Raw genomic sequence first — 20,936 nt, 5'->3', positions numbered from 1 at the left:
AAATATCAAATTAATATTTTTATTGGGAGTTTATTTCAAACAAAATTTTCATGTACAGCACAGAGACGTTTTAAAAAAAGGTTTATTAAAATTAGTGACATTTCATTCAAAAACCATTGAGCAAAATATAAATAAAATGGATAAACAACGTGAATAAAACAAAACGTAAACAAACTAACGCAAATATAGTACGGTCTTTATAGCAAAATGCTTGACGAAAAATGGAGAAAAATGGGATGATGAAAAATGGGAGAAATTCTTATATTAGCTCAAAGTCGATAACATTGCTGGCGAAGAAAACCATTTTTTCTCACCCTTTTCTTAACTAATCGAATCGTCTAGTTCTTGTCTCATCAAATGCCGTATTATCATAGCCAAACTGTTACTATTTCACTGTTACAATAGAGCTCCTTCATTAGTTCAAAAGCGCTCAGCATACAACAGCATAACCGCAAAGTCGTGATGAATCATCATCCAAAAAAGTATTGGCACGTGTACCTTTATGTATAAAAAGTTGTGTTTTATTTGCTTTGTCCACTTATGTATTCAAAAGCAAAATTGCTCCATTAGTTTCTGTTGTTCACTCATTTATTCACAAGTAAAATCGTTCAATTAGTTTACGTTGTCCATTCACTTATTCATAAGCGATATTGTTTCATTAGCTTCCGTTGTCCACTCATTTATTCAAAAGCAAAATTATTTCATTAGTTTCCGTTGTCCACTCATTTATTCATAAGAAAAATTGTTTCCTTAGTTTTATTCAAAAAAAAAGGAAAGAAAAAGAAAAAATAGTAAACAAGATGATGAAACTTTTTTCTCATTGATTTTGTTGTTTTTCATACAAGCGATTATCTTCGCATATAAACGATTAAAGAATTTTCAATGCAAATAGAAAACTGCATGTCCCTTGAATGCAAAATATTTCTTACTTCGACACTCGCATATTTAATATGAGTGAGCAAAAATGTTAACAACCTAAAACCAGTTCGGTTATCACTAATGCTTCCCAAACTAAGCAAACCTGGTCTTGGAATCCAATACATATTACCCGCAGCTAAGATATAATCTCTATAATAAACTTTCCATTCATGTGTCTTCTTCTCTTTTAGTATCTACACGTGCTTGAAATCAATTTGAGTAATTTTTGCTTAAGGGGTTGTTAAGAGACAACATAAAGCTTCAGTCAGAGCTGAAACCGCAGTTCTGCGGTTTTCTTGAAATAATTGACTATCTGCACGAGTCGAATGTTTTAGCGAAAATCATGGTCAAGGCTGCTGGCGTAGTCTTTATTCCATACCGTATCGTGATTTTCTAACTAAGAAATCAGCACGATTCACTTCGAAGCGGTTAGTAGTTTTATAGAATCTTTCGGGAGAATTGAATGTGAAAAACAGTCGATCAGAAATCGGTCCATGCGGGTTTTAAAGTATGTTTATCATGTTTTAGAAACGAGGAAAAAAAATATTTCAAGGTTGATACTTTTCTTTATTTTTAATTGGACAGCTCGATTAAGTTTCTTCACGTTTCAAGGTAAAAAATGAAATATGTGCAAAAACCACTCGATATCTTTCTTAGCTATAATTAAGTTTTGAATGGTGGCTCGGGATTGCGCAGTGTAGTTATAACCCGCATAGTTAAAGTTTGTTGACACAAATTGTTATGCGGGTGACGAGCAAGTGTTTGATGTCACAAAATGTCTTCATGTGGGTTTCTAGTTCTTTCTTTACGAGTTTCATGGTTTTATTTTTCTTATGCCTTCATCGCATGATAAATAATTTGTCTTTTCAGTTAGAAATCCACACTAAATATCTCATTCTGAAGCAAACGTAATGTTAACTAACATCGAAAAGCAATGATATGAATACCTATGGTGTTGCAAAAGTGGTTTTATGCAGAGAGAAAGGCATTTCAAATGCAAAAAGCGATAGTATGAAATGCTATTTCGATCTCTAATACGAACTCTACTCAATTTTCCCTAAATTATGAATGTAGTGATACCCCCCCCCCCCCGATCCCCTATATATTTTAAGAGAAAAGAATATTTAATAAAGAAAAATATCCAAAGGCGAGAGAACATCAAAATTACACAAAAAGACACTAAAATGTACAAAAATATTTCCTGGAAAAAAGTTTGTCACAATTTAAGCATGTCCAAAGGAAATTTCCCTTAGAGATTTGGCGAATTGGAGTTTTAACAAGGAGCATTTTTGGTATATTTAAATCTCTTTTTGTGTAATTTGCGGGTTTTCGAGGGCCTTTTTTTTTTTTTTTGGTTTTTTTCTATGGCGCTTTTATTCGTTATTAAAATATCATTTTTGGTGACAAAAGTTGCATGTATCCCATTCTTCGAGAAGTTTTTCGGCTAATGAGGAATGAGGAAACATCTCATATTTGTTTGTATCCATCTGAGTTATGATTTTGCCTCAGTTGCATTGAGTTTTCTGCTTGTTCATAAAATGTTTGGTAGTAAAAATCCTGAGATTTTGCTTCAAAGTTTTTAAAATATTATCATCTGTAAGACAACCAAAGAAACCGCAATTCAAATTTAAAATTAGTTAAAGTTTTAGAAAAATGCGCACTGTGAAAATTCAAAAGAAATAAGCTTTAAATCACACATTTTTTTAAGCAGTAATAAACATAATATTTGCCATATTAAATACGTGTTTTACCATCTTCCCATCTTCATAATACGTATCATTTTTCCCCAAAAAATAATCAATCAATGATTTTTCTTTTGGGAATAACCGAGTGGAGGTCTAAAACAACAGAATTTCACATGCCCCTGCGTGACCCAAAAAAAGTAATTCGTGACTGAATTTAAGAAGAGACCCCCAGAGGGAAGCGCCGATACGTGTGAAAAGTTGTAACACTGATGATAAAATAAAGCGCCCCATGCGCAACCTTCGCTTCGACTCTGTTATTTTTATTATCCGGATCGTCCCTTTTCCTCCCCCAAATATTGCACAAAGAGAGAGAGGGGGAGAGAACCCGTGTTCGACATTTTTGGACACAAGTGAGCTTATGTTCTTTTGAAAATACAGTAGAAGCTCCGAGTTTTAACTTAATTACTATATAATGAAGCTTAATTTTCAAATGTAAATTAACGACAGTAAAACAGTAAAACATTCAATACAGTCAACGTCCCCTTAATACTAAATGCCTATCACATTTGCCTTGAAAAGTGAACTATCCATTTCTGGTAATAATTCGAAAAACAACGCTACCCAGCGATCATTTAACGAAGACAAAATGGCAATGGATCCAAACAGCCGAAATTAAATTGTTAATTGGTTAATTTCTAAATTTAAATTAAGAAATAAACCAATCGTTAACTTCTCCACTATTGATTTCTAATATCTCCGATGGATAGCAGAGATTTCCGAACAGTTTTGAGTTCGTTTTTACTCTATGTTAAAAGTGAGAAAGCGGTAAGCATTAAGTATGTATAATGGGGGTTATTATGGGTACGGTACTAACCTTGAGCTAAATGTCCAATCAATCCTTTTTGAAACCATTTCAAGCGTTATTGTATGTAGAGTATTTTAATGAACTGTCTGCCTTTAAATAAACACGTATAGACACAAAATATCGACACAGTACCCATTACTATTAAAATAACTGGATTATAAAATCATCCGCTTTTTAAAATAAAATCTGGAAAAACATAATCATTGTTATGTCAGAACATGTTAAAACCATCCTTTAATAAAATCACTATCAACGTTTTATAAAATCAAACTTTTGGACATCATGTGTAAAAATTCGACAAAGAAGCACTAAGAAGAGAAGATGAGGAAATGTCAGCCGAATTTGCTCTCTTCAATAGATGTCGGAAAAGCGCTTGATTATTGATATAATGTTGAAAGTTACAAAACAAATTGTAAGTTTTCAAACGATACTGAATCTTTAGTCTCCAATTATGTTGAAATATTGGCGTAATGTTGTGTGATTGAGACCCCTGCGTAAAAAAATGTACCTCATGTTCAAAATGTAATCTGTATTTTGAAGCACTCAAAAATAAATGAAGTAATTCATTTTATTTTTAGAGGATTAAACTTCGAAACCTTTAATTTTTAAGTGAGTGTAGTAGGTATGCCGGTTTATAAAATCAACCACTTTATAAAATTGTCCTCAGAACGAATGTGGTTTTAAAAAGCGACGGATACTGTAATTATAGCATAACTAATTAAAAACTCATTCTTGAAGACAAGTGGTGCACTTTTTTAGAATTTTTAAGAGTTTGGAGGAATGCAGAAGTAAATACAAAGCGTATGGCTAAAAAGGAAGGGTTTTGAGCGAATCCCTTTTTTTTTGGTAGAATCTCTCTAAAAGGACGCAAAACTTCATTTCCCTACAAATAAATGTTTTGGGAAGTAACTATGTAACATAAAATATCGTTATAATGTTGTAAAAGGAAAATGATAAAAAGGAAACGAAAAGAAGAAAATTAGATACGTAGAAAAATTAACTTTATGAATGTGTTTTGGGGTTTTAAACAATGATTAAATATTGTAAAAATCTTTAACCACGATTAAATTACCCAAATATTACATTTAAATTTTAAATCTGAATAAGTTGAGGATATTTTTTAAACATTTTGTAATCTAGCACAGTCTCCGTTCAAATCGGGATAGCTATTTTTTTGAAACTTGATTGATTATCAGATTTTTTGCCTTATATTTTTAAAAATGCTTCTGACTCAAGCAGGAAACAAAGCTTCAAAGGTTTTTTCGGAATACTTCAGGTCATATTTAACACGTGATTTTATAATATTGAGACAATGATTATTTCCCCCTGTTCTTCGTTCTGAGTTATGTTTGTCTTTTATCAGTTTCGCAAGTTCTCTGCCATTTGAAATAAATTTTAAAATATGGATCAAAACGAACGCAAATGCTGAAGAAACAATTTCAGGTAGCCTTTTAAACCCAATAATAAAACCCTGGAAGTAAAAAATATGTCAATGAAATGTAAGAAACGTTTTTCTTTTTCCTTTTCCTTTTTTTTCTCCTTTCATTTTTTTTATTTCTATTCTGTTAATTTAATAATTTATAATTTAAAACTGCATTCAGTTAAGTCATAGTGATTTTTAATTTGAGGTTGCCAAAATAAATGCACCTTAATTGAAAAAAAAAATATTATTTTGTGTCTCCTAGATTCTTTTCGGTTATTGTTATCAGTCGGTTATTGTTATCAAATTGTATTTGTCCCAAAATGATCCCATTAAGCGGTGCCTACTGTATATATATATATATATGTGTATTCACTTTTTAACCAATCTAAATACATTCTTGCACATGTTACGTTTTTACGTGAACTTCAATAAAAAAAAAATAAATGTAATAATTTACTAAAGCTAATAAAAAGATTAGAATTCTTTGCTGACTGACTATAAATACGGGCCTGATTTTTTCGTTGGTCTTCCTTCTGAACCAAATATGGTGGCAGCAGGAGTTTCGTATACTATCTCTCACATCTAAACGATGCTGGCCCGGTGATCTAGCCGTGACGTCAGAAGTGGTCGCGTGCTGCATGCGCCAGGTGAAAACTGTCAGGTTTCGGAGTGGTGATGTTAGTTAAAACGCCAACTTGAGCCTGCATCAGGCCAACGTGCGTGCATCAGGAAATGGATGGTGAGCACCCTTGTTGTGGTTTTACCTGGGAGGGGGGGCCTCCTAGGGCGTTTTTTTTTTTTTGCTGTTCTTGTTACCCATTGCTTTTTTATGAGCATATTTTTTTTCTTTTTTTAACTTCTTAACTAGTTAAATTGATTTTGGGGAGGGGGAATGTAACAATAGGATGTAAATTTGTCCAACAAAAGGTCAGAAATCCGATAAAGTAGTAATATTTCCGGTGGCGCTCTATACTGAAAAGAAACATTGTATCTTTGTGTATTCCTTCTTTTATAACATCTTTCTAATTTATGGTATAATTCTACATAGACAGTACAAAGTAAAATACTAAAAAAAAGAAATAGCAACAAATAATTGCACAAATTGCAGATTGCTTCGACACGTGTTTCGGGGTTGCAAGTAACACCCTTTTCAATGCAAATTAAGTGATCTTATGGATGAAAAGACATCCGATCTGCAAATTTGTGCAATTCAACGTTGTTATTTCTTAGTTTTACTTTTCAAGCACAAAGGTACTTTTCAACTTTAAACTAGAATATTATTTCATGTACGTATACAAAAGAGTTTATATAAAACAAAGATTGCACTTTCAGAAACATGGCGAAAAAATAAGTTATAAATGAATTTCATTAAAAAAAATTTTTTTTTTTACTGTAGAGTTTCAAAAGAATTTCTTAGAAAAATATGTATGATTGGTTTATTTTTAGAAAAGGTACAGTTTAGTGCATTAAACAGCTGTTTCATGTATTTATTTAGCATATTATTCTTCTTGTTCTTTTGTGTGAGTTTAATGAGGAAAGCATGATACGTGATTAATAAATATCTGCAAATTTTTGTGCATTATCAAAGAGAATCATGCGTAATTATATAAGAAAATTTAAAGATAAAAAACAATGCAAAATATTACTAGGCTTGGAACGTTTCAAGAAGATTATGAGCTTACGAATACTTCTTACACAAAATATACATTATTTCGACAAAAAAACTCTTTCCTTTGAAATTCTTGATTTTTTAAAATTATTATTGCGCGTAGTATAATGGAAGATTTCCACACTTGATCACTTGAGAATGTACTTACTTCACTTGAGAATGTACTTACAACTTATACATCTGCTCAGTAGTCAACAGTTTAAATTCCTTTGAAAAGTTTCGTTTGATAAATTTATTACAGATGCATATTTTCAAGACAGTTTAAAATTTCTACTTCGTATAAATTAGATACAGTACAAAAGATGAAATAAGATATAATAACGTATTATTACACAAAATAATCTGAAATTTTTGTGCAATAAAACGTTGTTATATATTATTTTACTTTTCAAGCATAAAGGTATTTATTTAATTATTACAGTACAAAAGAGTCTGAAATACTTAAAATTTATTTTGTTTCTAGTTTCTACTGTGATTTGTGACTCAAATCTGGGTTATCATAAGTTAAACATCCCTGACTCATTACTTTGAACATTTATTCTACCAAATTTCTCTCTGTTGTTTAAAAATCATTTACACTTTCATCAAATGCATGTTCTAATTATTTTTTTTTCTTGTTCCAGAATTGGAATGAGGACAACCAAAACAGCTGCATCTCGTTCTACGACGATTTTGCGGACGGCTTACAAAGTTAACTGAGGGAAATGTTGCGAAAGAACTGTAAACGGCTGCTTCACTGCTATGCGATATGTTGAGAACATTGTCTTTCTAAGCGAAAGATGTCACAGTTCGGTGATATTCTGATTTCATAAGCGCTGCGGGAGTTAAGAAATTAAAGACATTCATAGACGAAAGAACTGACATTGTCTGGACATTTTCTGCAGTGTCATATGAAAGATAATTTCCATGCCATGATCATAATTTTTTATGCTTCATAGATTATTATTTCGAATGAAATATCGATTTTTTTTGTGCCATTTTGTTATAGAAATGCAAATTCAGATGTGGTCTATCGTCCATAAAAAGTGAAGAATATATATTTACGATTGCTTGTGTCTTTTAAAAAACATCAACAAAAAATGCAAAATTAATCTTCGATTTGAAAGTGTCAATAGGGTTGTTTCTTTCAGTCAAAAATACTACTTTTAGTCACTGAAATTGATAGAATGAGAAAAAAAAAATAACATGGACCCAGAGAATATTTTCATTTTTCCAACAGTTATTTTTTTATTATTTTTTTAAATGTCCGATTTTGAAAACAAGGCGTGGTCTTTATGACGTCACAAATGATGCAATTCGGCGTATCTTTCTACCACGTTTCCACGTTATGATAATCAAGAAGCGAATTAAATATTGCGCTCTACACTTGCTATCAACCCTATCGTTGCCAATACACGTTAGTAAAGATGCGAATTAAATATTTTTATCCGTGAATGGCAACACAGAATGGCATTTCATCATTTGTGATGTCACACGACAGAAACGTAAACAATAAAAGCGCACTGATTTAAGCAATTTTTTAAAAATATTAAACTTGAACAAATTATTTAAAAAATGGCCAGATAATATTTTTTAAGCATGCTCTTTCAGAAAAAAATATTTTTAACATTTTGGAAACGACCCCATTCTTTAAGTACATTTTGAATCATTATTGTGAAATAGAAGCTTCGACTTACACAGTGTACGAAATTCAAAATTTTGTTTTCATGTTTTTGGTTTGACTTTTGTAGTACATACAAGCGTCAAAGTTTCTATTGAAACATCACTTGTAGTACAATTATACATGATTAGACAAATGCAAAAGTTGCAGATACTTATCACATATGAGGCAGTGAAAAGAAAAGGATGTTTGTGGCAAAATTAACTATTTGAAGATAACCAGCACAAATGCTAGGTGAACTTCTCCTCCGTTTGGGAGCAAGAGAGTAGCCCTGGAAGGTGCTGCTATACACCATGATTTAGAAAAAGTTTTCAATGAAATCCCACCAAGGACCTAATCTTTAAACGCGTTTTATTTAAAAACTTGAAAATGTCCACTGGCATCCCTTTGCTTCTCACTGTCTCATATAAGATATCTACTGATTTTATTTCAATTTTTTTTTTTTTTGGCAACTACGGAGCAATGCATAAGTGGTTTAAGTTTTATTCACTTAAATTTTATTTCACATTGTTGTAAAATACATTATCAGTCACTGTATTTAATAACTTTAATGACGTACATAATATAACTTCATATGAAACTTTATTATATGTTTATTATATTTCGTGCTTAAAATATTTCGAAGCAAAATAGATTATTACGAGTTACAAGCTTACTGTAATAATTTAATATTGCAATATCAAAAAGTCAGATTTTTTTTTCATGTTTATTGATTTTGTTTATTTTAAAATACCAATATATTATAGTACATCAATAATTTTAAGCTACTATATGAATGAAGTTACTTACTGGTTATGAATAAAGTACAAAGCTATATACTCTAAATAATTTGAGTAAAAAATACATTACGTAGTTTTATAAACACACTTACTAGCATTTAGTTCCGATATTTTTTTTCTTTTTTTCGAAATTTACTTTATTTGATAATTAAGGCATCTTTAACATTATTATTCCGTTGAATCAGCGACATTTTGAACTTTTAATTTTTTTAAGTAATGATCATTTTCTAAAATCGCGTAAAAATAGGAGGAAATAATGCACGCACGTATTGTGTAAGTTGAGGGCTGTGTCTTTTTACATTTAATTCCTAACATTATTCTAAATTAACTTTTAAAGACAAAGGGACATAGAACAATAAAAATATGCCACGGTTTCGAATGGTCAAACACTGAGATTTCGCAGTGTATGCTCAAGTAAAAGTTCTCTAACATGCATTGAAAAAACTACATTTAAAAAAAAAACAACAGTTCTTTTTACCCATTTACTTATTCCATTTATTACCCATATTATTACCCCAACTTTTTTCGATTTATTTAAAACGTGATAAATGTTACTCTACCACGACTCCAAATTTTCAAGTATTTACATTTGGAAATGGGTTCCTCACTCTATTTTTGCAAACAGCACTGCAGTTATTCTTGCACCAATGCAATTAAATGTAGACCGCTGCATTATTGCACAATTAATGTTCACGTTTGCAAGCTCTTATAGAGATTAACGATAAGACACTGTTTTCACTGAGAAAATGTATCCGTTTGATGTGTAAACGAATTAGAGTTGTTCAATGGAGAGTATTATGTTGAAAACTACATTTAAAGGAGCTTTTGTTGATTCCGATAAGGTTAAGAAATGTGTCTGAATTGTTGTAAATAAAGTATGATTGTGATGATGAAATGTATTGATGCTCAGGAAAAATTATAATAAAGTGTGAAAGTTTTATTGTCTACTTGCGTAGTTACTTTTTCTATTTTTTTACTTTATAAAATATGTATTTCAAAACAAAACTTTGGGTTCCATAGAAAAAAAACGGTGGTTTTTTATTTTACATTCAAAATTAATTAAGTATTTTCGAAGCCTCAAAGTTTTATACCTCGTTAACTACGTAATACTGTGTTAGCAAGTTTTCTTACACATACTATAGACATTTTCATAAAGACCTGTTGGTAATATTGACCTTATAAACTAAGAGTAATTGCTTCTATCTTTGGCTGTGCATATATTAAAATATATTCTAGCCACTCCACATGCTTAATATAAACCTTTTAAAGAAAGAAAGTTAAATAATTTTTAACCTCAATAATCAATTCAAACATCTATTAAGACCCAAAAATCAAACATATTTTATACAAACGGTGTATTGTTTCGAACAACAATCTATAAAACATGTATTTGATTTAACCTATAATGCATCCACAATAACATAACACTAATATGTATTTTTCTTAGTTTGGTAAAATAATAGTTAAATATATCAAAAACAAATGAATAAATAAATAAAAATAGAAGGAAGAAAGAAAGAAACAAAAAATGAAAAACAAACTTCGATAACTATAGAAAATAAATAAAAATTAAGTTACTTTTTTTCCATTCATTTCTTTCTTTTTTTTTCTTACAATCAATTGTTGAGAGGGTAACATTCGTCCGCATATATCGTCGGCACCATACTAAACTAATGGATGGGAGTAATCGCAAAATGCCTTTTTCAAATTTGATGGTTTGCCATATAGCTCAAAAAATGCTACCAATATCTACTGGTTATAAATACTTCAAACGATAGTTTTACACTTAAAGTTATCTATAAAAATTAAAACATTGAAAATAACTAAACGCATTAGGTGGAAAAAAAATATTGTTTTGGCTGATCTGAAAAGGGCCAATTTTCACATTCGTTAGTTTAGCATGGAGTCGATGACATATTCTGTTTGATCTAAGGATTTTAAACGTTGGACATTTCTTTGTGTTTAAAAAGTAGTAGTTTGTACAAGTTGTAGGTGTGACGTAGAATGTCAATCCGCAACATATACAAATTAGTATTTATATTTTTTAAGTAGAAATTTGAAACTTTTTATTAAGATATACAATGGTTATTTGTTTACAAATGTAAAAAAACATAAAAGCTAAGAATTCAATTTCCAGAATTAAAGTGTGAATACGTGCCTGCAAATGTCACATCCACTACACTGGATTGAAAATTTAATGAACGACAAGACGATTAAACAGAACGATTATTTCGTTCATTATATTTCAATTTTAAGCCAGATGTTTAAAAATTTCCCAATTTTGGACAAAATTCCTCCCACGCCTCTTTTCACACCAATCGCAGAACTTTTTTTTTTTCGAGCGTTATTAAATCGAATCGACCAATTGCAGGAAAAACATTTAGGCTTAACTGTGTTCCTTTGTTTGTTGACAGCTATTTTAGATCTTTTATTGTTCCTTTTTATGGGGGTTTTTTTAGCACATTTATTCTACTTGGCCTGATTGTCACGGAAAAATCTGAGGCCTGCTTTTGCTTATATCTCAGCAGCTAGACCACTTAGAGACTTCGGGATTTCAATAAATGATTTTCTTAATCTTAAGGTACAACTTAGCGCTGAAAAATTCCAATTCTAAAATAAAATTATTGTTTCGATTAGGATGGAAAACAGCAAATTTCATGTAATTTTTCCGTTAAATGTTTAAACATAAAACCGTTGTTACAAATTTTGTTTCCTTGCAACAGCAATATTAATAGAAATCATAATAAAAATTTTGAATCAAGGCTTCCCTGGAACAAGCATGAAATGTATGCACTATCATTGCTTTCTTAGGATTTTTATCCTCATCTATGCCAATATTCGAAATCGGGGACTAAGTAAAGAGATATATTAGAATCTTTATCACGAGTAACTTGCATGCTGCGAAACATGAATTAATTTGGGAAACCTTTAATATTTAAATGGTTCTAATTAAATTAGCACACAAACAAATCCTAGAGGGGAACAAGGATTAATTTTTAGTACCAAATGCTTAAAGTTTCAGACACGTATATAGATTTTTTTTTTCTTTTGGTATGATGCATTTATATGAAAAAAAAAGATGAAATTTCGTGATGGTAACATTATTCTATTTCTGAAATACATTTAAACTAAAAAGAATAAAATAACAGAATTAAAAAAAAATATTAAGCACTTTTCATAATGCACTCAAAAAGACAAAATAACTTTTCTAGGTCGGAAAGAACAATAATCAAGTATTCCTATAGTTTTCAATTATTCCAAGAAAATAATTCTACAAACGGGGAAAAGTGTAGTTCAAATAATTTTAAATCAAACTTTCTCAGAAAAATATGCATGTTTCAACACTCAAATTTATGATAAAAAGTTAGATGATGATAACAAATTCTCTACCTGACTTGAGCCGCACTTTTCCTCGTTTGTGTAGTCATTTTCTTGGAATAATTGAAAACTACGGGAATGCTTAAATATTGTCTTTTCTGACACATAAAAATTATTTTGTACTTTTGAGTGCATTATGAAAAGTGTTTAGGGTTGTTTTTTTGAAAGGGAAGAAGTTGTTTGTTTTTATTTTTATTTTTTTAACTTTTTAATTTATTTATTAATATTTTGATTTTGTATTTTTCTGCTCTTTCTTCTGACACATTTTTTATACTGGTTTGGATTTCAGTTTATGATTGTCATTCTTCGTCATGTTGATTCGCATTCCTTTTTCCAACATTAGAAACATGAAATGTTACTTAACATTCCTTGAGATTATTCCGGTGTGCAAATTCATGACGGGTTTTAATTGTTTGCCTCCTTTCCAGTAAAAGTCAAACAAAGAAAAAACAAAGCACAATGGAAGACTTGATGCGTTTGAAAATACCGCAAAAAACGAAAAAAAAAAAATAATAAAAAAAAGAATAAATAATAAAGTAATTGAACAAATATTGAAAAATTGAAGCTTGGAAAGTAGGTAAAATAACCTCAAAAAGCACAAATAGCAGGTTACTGCAGACGGTGTTACAAGGAACGCCTTTTTCAATGCAAAAGAAATGAGCTTATGGATGAAGAGACATCCGAGAAAAAGCCGACAGAATCTGCAGTCTGCAGAAATTTGCAATTTGTGCTTTTGACATTGTTAGTTCTTATTTTAATTTTCATGCACAAAGGTATTTATTTAACTTCGAAAATAGAATTTTGAGATAGGAAAAATGTGCCTGAAAAACTTCGTCTGTCTGTCTGTGCCCCACTAATCACCTTTGAGTGAATAGTCCGATTCAAAGAAACTTGTTCTCGGCATCAAGGACACCTCATTCCCATTTTTCACTTTTTGGTTTGAACAATTTTTCGTTCAATTTTGAACAGTTCAAAAAACCTAACTTAGTGCCTTTGGGGAAACTTAATGCCAATACAGATTCCAAATATAAAGGTGCACCAATTACTCCGTACGAAAATATTTAATGAAACTAAACACGTATGAAAATAAAATAAATGTTAGAAACTTTAAATATGTTCAAAAATGAAGCGTAGTAGAACCTCTGTTATTCGAAACTTTTTACTGGAACCTCACCCAACCAAAGTCGGTTCACTGAAGTTTTATTTTTATTTATTTATACATTTTGTTTATTTATTTTCATTAGTAAACAATATCCCTTCATGGTCACTGGAGGCAACCATTTTTAGTGTAGACACAAAGTATTTCGATCACTTCGGAGATTTTCCCCCCTCAAACCCAACAGTAGATTTTCAAAACACCAAATAAGTCATTTTAAAAAATACTATTAATTTAAAAAACCGATTGAATGTTCAAGTAAAGTCTTGTTTCATAAAGCAATCATTTTTTAACTACGCATATATTTGAAGTGAAAAAAAATACATTCGGCTGTATTATTAACAACACAATCTAGATAAACTTTTACTTAATTTTGCTTTAATAGAGTTACATTTCTTACTTGTCTAACATTTACTGAAAAGATTTGATTATAAGTACAGTAATAAAGTTAAAAACTATACAAATAGCATTACAAAGTGGTTTGTTTGGTAAATGTTACATAGGTATATATGTAGTTATTTTGTAAATTTGAACGTGTTTAAGGAAAGAATTAGAGCCTCTATTATCTCCTGGTAGCTGTTTTTGAGTGCCTCTTGAATCCGGAATTTTCGATCAACCAAAGGTTCTCCGGGTATTTTTTTTTTTTATGATACTGAATTAAAGAGCCATAAAAAATCTATACTAAACATAAAATATTAGACTAGCATTCGCTTTAATCCCGTAAAACAAATTATGCCGGCAAAAATAATTTGTGTAGTTCATTTTAAAGTCCATACGCTTATTACATACCTAAACAATGCACTTATTACATAGTTAAGTAATGCACTTATTACATACTTAAACAATGCACTTATTACTTACTTAAACACTGCACTTATTACATACTTAAACAATGCAACATATTACAGACTTAAACAATGCACTTATTACATACCGCAACAATGCACTTATTGCATACTTTACTTCGGAAATAAAGTAAAAACCAATTGTTCAACTGAAATTGAGAAGTTTCATTTTTTTACAAAAATTTAATTTTCTTATTTACATGCCCAAAAAAAATTGAGTGCAAAAACATTATTTTAATTTTAAATCCCATTCATCTATTTATTTTTCTGCCACAAATCAAATATTTTATTAATTTTAATGTTAATCATTATCATTACACATTTCCCGGAAATATGTAAGCATGTACTGTTCTACTGAGATTAAAATGTTTCACTTTTGAATTTCAAACAATTCTAGTCGACTTGAAATTTGTAGCATCTTGATCGCTAGAGCACAAAAAATAAAACAAAAAATTCCTTATCTCTAATACAACAAGTTAATTTATCTTTCAACCTCGGACGCGACATGTGCTTAATTTAAACATTATTACCATCAAAGATAATTAGACTAGAAAGATTTTTCAAAATTAATTTCGGTGGCTACAATTTCATCAAACCACTTACTTAAAAATTTGAGAGGTAAAGATAAATTTCTAGCGCTGAAACACAAAAATCAAAAACGAAAAATTCGTTATCTCCAATACCACAAGTCAATTTATCTCGCAACCTCAGAGGAGACACGTGGCCATTTTTAAACCTTACTACCATTATTACTAAAAAATGTCCCGGTTTAACGTAATACGGACCTGTTAGGAATATTAAGCGTCATATTGTCTTAGGAACTTCGCAGTAGCAGCTGCCGTTTAAACTGTCGGTATGTCCGTTTCTCCGATTACTATCGCTTGGTAAGTTTATTAAGATGCACGGTCGATTCTGCGTTAGCATTTTCAATTGCAAGGGTCAAATCTCTGGGCAATTTTCATTTCATCCAGCACATATTTCAATTTAAAAAATTACATAACTCAAACGAGAAATTCGAGTCAATTAAATTTATGCATCGCTTCCGTAATTAGACATGAATCTTCATAGATGGCACAAAGTGGAGTTCGAAGATATTAATGATGGATTTTACGTAATAAAAATAAAGGGTTTGGTTAAATAAAATGTCAATGAAAAATATTTTTTCCATAGGCTAGCGTGTGATTATTTCAGCATAAATAATTCTTATATATAATGAATGTTTAAAAAATTGCTGCCTACTGTGACAGTAATTTGTATTAAACGGAAAGTATTTGTAAAAGCTGGAAAATGGAGCTTAAATTAAGTGTGACAAAAAGCTGAATGGAAAATCACATTAATTTCAAAAGTTCAAGAAAAAATTCCGTCTGGGGTGGAAGGGGGGATGGGGGGAATAGTGTCTGGATTTACAGACTAGCAAGTTTATATGTTAAATTGCAGCGTGAGTATCAATAATTGCACTAGGGATAAATTCAAGGTCTATTTTTTTCTTTATCCTCTTAATTTTAAACTAACTTTGAACACAGTATTTAATGTGTTTTATCAGTTATAAAAAAGCATATTTGAGCTAATAGTTAGCTACATTTTACTCTTAATTTGTAACTGGGAAGAATTCTGATTGCTTGGGATTGATTACTTCAGCCGACACTAGCATATTTCTTAAAGTTCAGGATAGAAATGTTTTTGGCAAAAAGAAGGCTTTTTTCGGAAAAAGAAAATTCTACATTTTTTTCACTAAAAATAGGTTTTTATTAAAAATATGTAATTAATTAAGCTCTCATTGGAGCTTCTGGGTCAGTGTCAGGTAGTAGATTTTTTTCGTTGAAAATAAATATTAATTTTTTGTTTTAATCAGGGTTGTGGAGTCGGAGCGAAAATGACAGACTCCGGCTCCGAATCCAGGAATTTCAGAGTCTTCGACTCAGCCTCCTTTACCACAAAATTAGTTTGATTTCGACGCTAGATCCTATTCTGAAAGCACTGGCAAAGTAGTGGACTTCGAGTGAAAATGACAGACTCTAAATCTTGAAATGTTAAGTTTTCGACTCCCGACTCCTTTACTTCAAAATCAGTCCGACTTCGAATCTTCAACTCCGATTCCGCAGCCCTAGTTTTAATGCCCAGTTTTCCATGCTTTGATTTTACGAAAAGAATCATCATCAGACATCGTTCTATTTGATTAGAACTTTAACTTATTAATACTTCATCAATGGAATCGAGGCACATAGAAAATGCAGTAAAATTACTTAAGAACGTGATACTAACAACCAGAAGCATGGAAATGTGATCAATGACAAAATAATAACACTCATATATGTTTTATAAGAACAATTGTTTCTTTTTTCAACAAACATATTACATATTAACAGCTCAAGAAAAAACAAAATTTTGCAGTTTAGACTATATCAAGAAAAGCAATATAATTATAAATATAATAAATATTATTATAAGTATAAATATAATTATTTTTATACTTATACTTATAGTAATTATATTAATAAAAATAAGATAGCAGTAATACAATTATTTTAAATGTATTTTTTTTTAAACATTTTAATTTTGAAAAACATTGAAACACTTTACCTCTTTTACTTGATAAAAGCTTTAAATAAGTAATTTAAAGCAATGAATGTGTTTGAGCATAAATCGTAACAGTATACCCCCGATTAATATTCCTTTTGGCGACAATCTGGAATGTACTCGGGCTTTTTTGTGCAGTTTAATACTGAAGTGAAGTGAAGTCAGTGGAGTTAAAAAGATTTACCAAAGCATTAACGCAAGAACCTTGGAAATTTCTAATCTTTATTTAATGAAATGAAATTTTATAGAATCCTTTTCATTAGTAAAAAACATAAAATGAAATTGGAAATGAAATAATATGTCTAGGTAGTTGTTGCTTTTGTTTTTATTGCTCTAAAAATAAAAGTTCCAAATTAAAAATTTTGCAGTTTGAGACTTGTTTTTACATTGACAGTTACACACTTTTTTTTTAAAAAAAAGACCTTTAGAAGCATTAAAATATTCTTTTTTTCACATTTAAAGCTAGTGCAATGCTTGTAATAATATGTTAGTAAAAATATTAGATTTTCATTGTTGACTCTCTTAGTTAGCATTTTTTAGTTCAGGACATAAACTTTACTTGTATTTAAAAATAAAACTTCTGAGGTTAGGTTAATAACTAAATTGCAAGAAAACCTAACAGCAACTTTTGAAGAAAAATACCAAAAGAGCCTTTTTCAACATATTACACATTTATTATCCTACAGTGAAAAAAAAAAGATTGCACCCATATTATTTCAATAAAATCCGATTATAAACACTACATTTCTTTAGGGTACATTACTTAAGGACCATTCCACCGTCACGTGCGGGACAAAAATAAGCTTAAATTTCATTAACATTTCGTGATATATTTCTTAATATTTTAATGAAACAGGAGTACGCATTTTTTTACATCTTTACATTTGATACGAAGATACTCCTGACACAATTATATTTTTATTAAACAATTTTGTTATTTAAAATCAAATTTATTTACATGCGTCACGTGCGGGTCAACCTCTGGTAACTTGCTTATGAATAAACGAATATTTTTGTCTCTATTAATGCAGCAATGACGAAACAAATTGTAGATTTTGGAAGCTATGGATCCAACGTAAAGGAAACATATCTCATTAGTTTAGAAATAATTATTTAAACCATTGAAACAAAATATTTATATGCCCATTCCTTTGAAAATGGTTATTTTGTCCCGCACGTGACGGTTCCTATATTTCATTTAAAAAATAATATTTTTTGAAGAAAGTTTTTGCTTAAGAAGTCACACATGCGTTTGTGATTTCTTAAGCAACAAAATTTTGTTCATCATCCTTTTAAATTATTATTATTTTAATAAAATGCATGAAGCGTTACGTGCGGGACAAAATCACCGTTTTCCATGGAATGGCCCTTAATATGTTTTTAATACACAAGAAGTATTACTTACATATTTTTACCTTAAAGATATAGGATTTTGTATCTGCCGAATGAGAGAATAGCTGTCCCTCATCCCGTATTTTCGAATTCAGTAATATTTTTTTACTTTATTTTTTACTAGCGCGGTACCCCCACGGCTTTGCCCGTATTAGAAAATTAAATCGTCATTTGATTCGCCTGCATATTTACAAATAATGGATGATTAATTTGTTCACCCATGTTACGGTTCCACGTTATGATAATTTGGTAATTTACTCGTCCACGTAATGATAATTTACTCGGTAAAATTTTCTTAAAATTGGAATAAAAAAAGAACAAAGTCGAATTTCCAAAAAAATCGCTTCGAAGTGCTTACTTCTATGCTAAGAACTAATTTTGTGCCAAATTTCATGAAAATCGGGCGAACGGTCTAGGCACCACGTACGTTACAGACATCCAGAGAGCCAGAGATCTAAGACATCCAGATATCCAGAGACACAGACTTTCAAAAGGTTAATCACTATAATTTGCCGAGATTTTAGCTTTTTTTTTTTTTAAAGATATGTTGAAAACTTCTTCCCCCCCCCCCATTCTTTCGAGTCTATTACCGAGGTAATAGGTTTTCGGGGAACCAATCTTTGAAAAAACATTTTTAGTCAACAATTTAAAAAATACCTGATTTTATAAACTAAACAGCATAGTTATAGCTGAGTAAATGCAGTCACACTAAAGTTAATGCTCTGGAAGTCTGGACAACATTTCATATTTCATAAAACTTTCTTTCTTTTTTAATAGAAATATGGCGGTCGATGTTTACCCCGTGACTAGAAATCACCCCAGGTCATATTTATTTTTTTAAAGGTATTTCAAATAACTTAGAAAATAATGCCTTTTCTTTTCAGTAGCTAGATTTCAAACTGTTTACTGAACAGAAATTAGCCACACAGGGTGTGCCGTTGTTATCAAAGTTAGCGGTTATCAAAGCTTTCGCTATGTGGCAACTAAATAAAAGGGGAGACTAAAAATTTTAATTTTCGCTCAGTTGTCACTTTTCCCCATCACACCTGTGCTATCGATTAATATTAATGCCATTAACAAGAAGTTTTTTCCTTGTTTAAACTTGATCTGAACACATAATTTTTAATTTTACTTACAATTCAAAAGCTAATTTCTTATTAAGCTAATTAATTGTTAAAATACTTCAAAAGAAGAAGATATTTTCTTTTTTCCATAACCAAGACATCAAGCTGCTTACTGAATAATAAATAGCCACACATTGCGTGATCAACGACCAATATTAGGGGTTTGCCACTAGACATGTGGCTACCCTTAATACTGCACTCGTTAATATTTCCCTAATATAGCGATTGTCCTAAGAACCGAATACTGCCACGCGTCTTTTGGTGGCTATATAAAAAAGCTGCGACTAAAGATTTTAGTGTCCTTCACAACACGGTCTCAGCTTTCTTCAACCCCAGCCGTGTTATCGACTAAAGTTAATGCTATCAATTAGTTGTTATTCCTCACTTAAACAGAAAACTTCTAAGTTTCTAAGTTTTAGTAGCAATTTCAAAGCTAATTTGAGGCAGTGAGAAGCAAAGGGATGTAAGTGGACATTGTCAAGTTTTGAGAAAAAAACGTTTGAAGTTCCGGTCCTAAGTAATTTTTCATTGAAAAGTTTTTCTGAATTATGCTGTATTACAGCACTTACCAAGGCTACAATCTCAGGTACTAGGAATTATTCATCTGTCATTTGTACTGGTTATCTCCAAATTTTTAAATTTTTCTACCTTACATCCCTTTGCTTCTCATTGCTTCACTTGTTAAAAGCTAGTGTTTTCTGCTTACAAAAAATGGCTACTAGTAAAAAAAGGAGTGGTGACTAATAAATTGGCTTCTACTGGCCACTGGCAATTACAAGAGTGAGAAATTTTGCTAGCAGTTTTTACCCAGGTTAATAATCGGTACTTAAATCACCATTTCCTTTTATTATGCAACTAGTGGTACCCGCACGGCTTTGCCCGCAATAGAAAAATTAAAAGGTCTTTTGGTTCACATGTATATTTACAAATAATGTATGGTGAATTTTTTCGCCAATTGGCTTGTACCCACGTTACGGTTCCACGTTATGATAATTTCGTATCTCGCCTCGCCAATTGGCTTGTGCCCATGTTACGGTTCCACGTTATGATAATTTCGTAATTTACTCGTCCATCTTATGATAGTTTTGTTCTTAAAATTGGAATAGAAAAAGAACCACATCGAATTTTCGAAAAGTCACTTCAAGGTGCACACCCCATGCTACAAACTAACTTTGTGCCAAATTTCATGAAAATCGGCCGAACGGTCTATGCGCTATGCGCGTCACAGACATCCTACAGACATCCTCCGGGCAGAGAGACTTTCAGCTTTATTATTAGTAAAGATTGAAAATATTTTTTAGTATTCAATAGAAAGCCTTTTATCTATCTATCAATCATTAGAGTGGTGGCATAAAGAGCCGCTTAACAAATCAAATCACACTCCTATACATACAAACATATTAAGATTTGCCTGACTCGAGGACTAAGTTCCAAGAGGGTTAACACCCTTCTGTAGCGTACCTGA

General features: G+C 30.8%; 1 protein-coding gene across 1 annotated transcript in view; it reads left to right on the top strand.

The window, feature by feature from the left end:
* The window catches only part of LOC129226353 (achaete-scute homolog 1a-like), a 34,333-nt gene extending 27,078 nt beyond the window's left edge, over positions 1-7,255 (top strand). Inside the window, exon 3 of the mRNA XM_054860955.1 lies at positions 7,184-7,255. Coding sequence (XP_054716930.1) covers positions 7,184-7,255 — 72 coding nt within the window. The remainder of the gene's footprint in view (positions 1-7,183) is intronic.
* The last annotated feature ends 13,681 nt before the right edge of the window (positions 7,256-20,936 follow it).

Source organism: Uloborus diversus, chromosome 7 (genome assembly GCF_026930045.1).
Source record: "Uloborus diversus isolate 005 chromosome 7, Udiv.v.3.1, whole genome shotgun sequence".
Taxonomy (NCBI): Eukaryota; Metazoa; Arthropoda; class Arachnida; order Araneae; family Uloboridae; genus Uloborus; species Uloborus diversus.
Note: the sequence above shows the minus strand (reverse complement) of the source record. Positions and strands in the feature narration are given on the sequence as shown.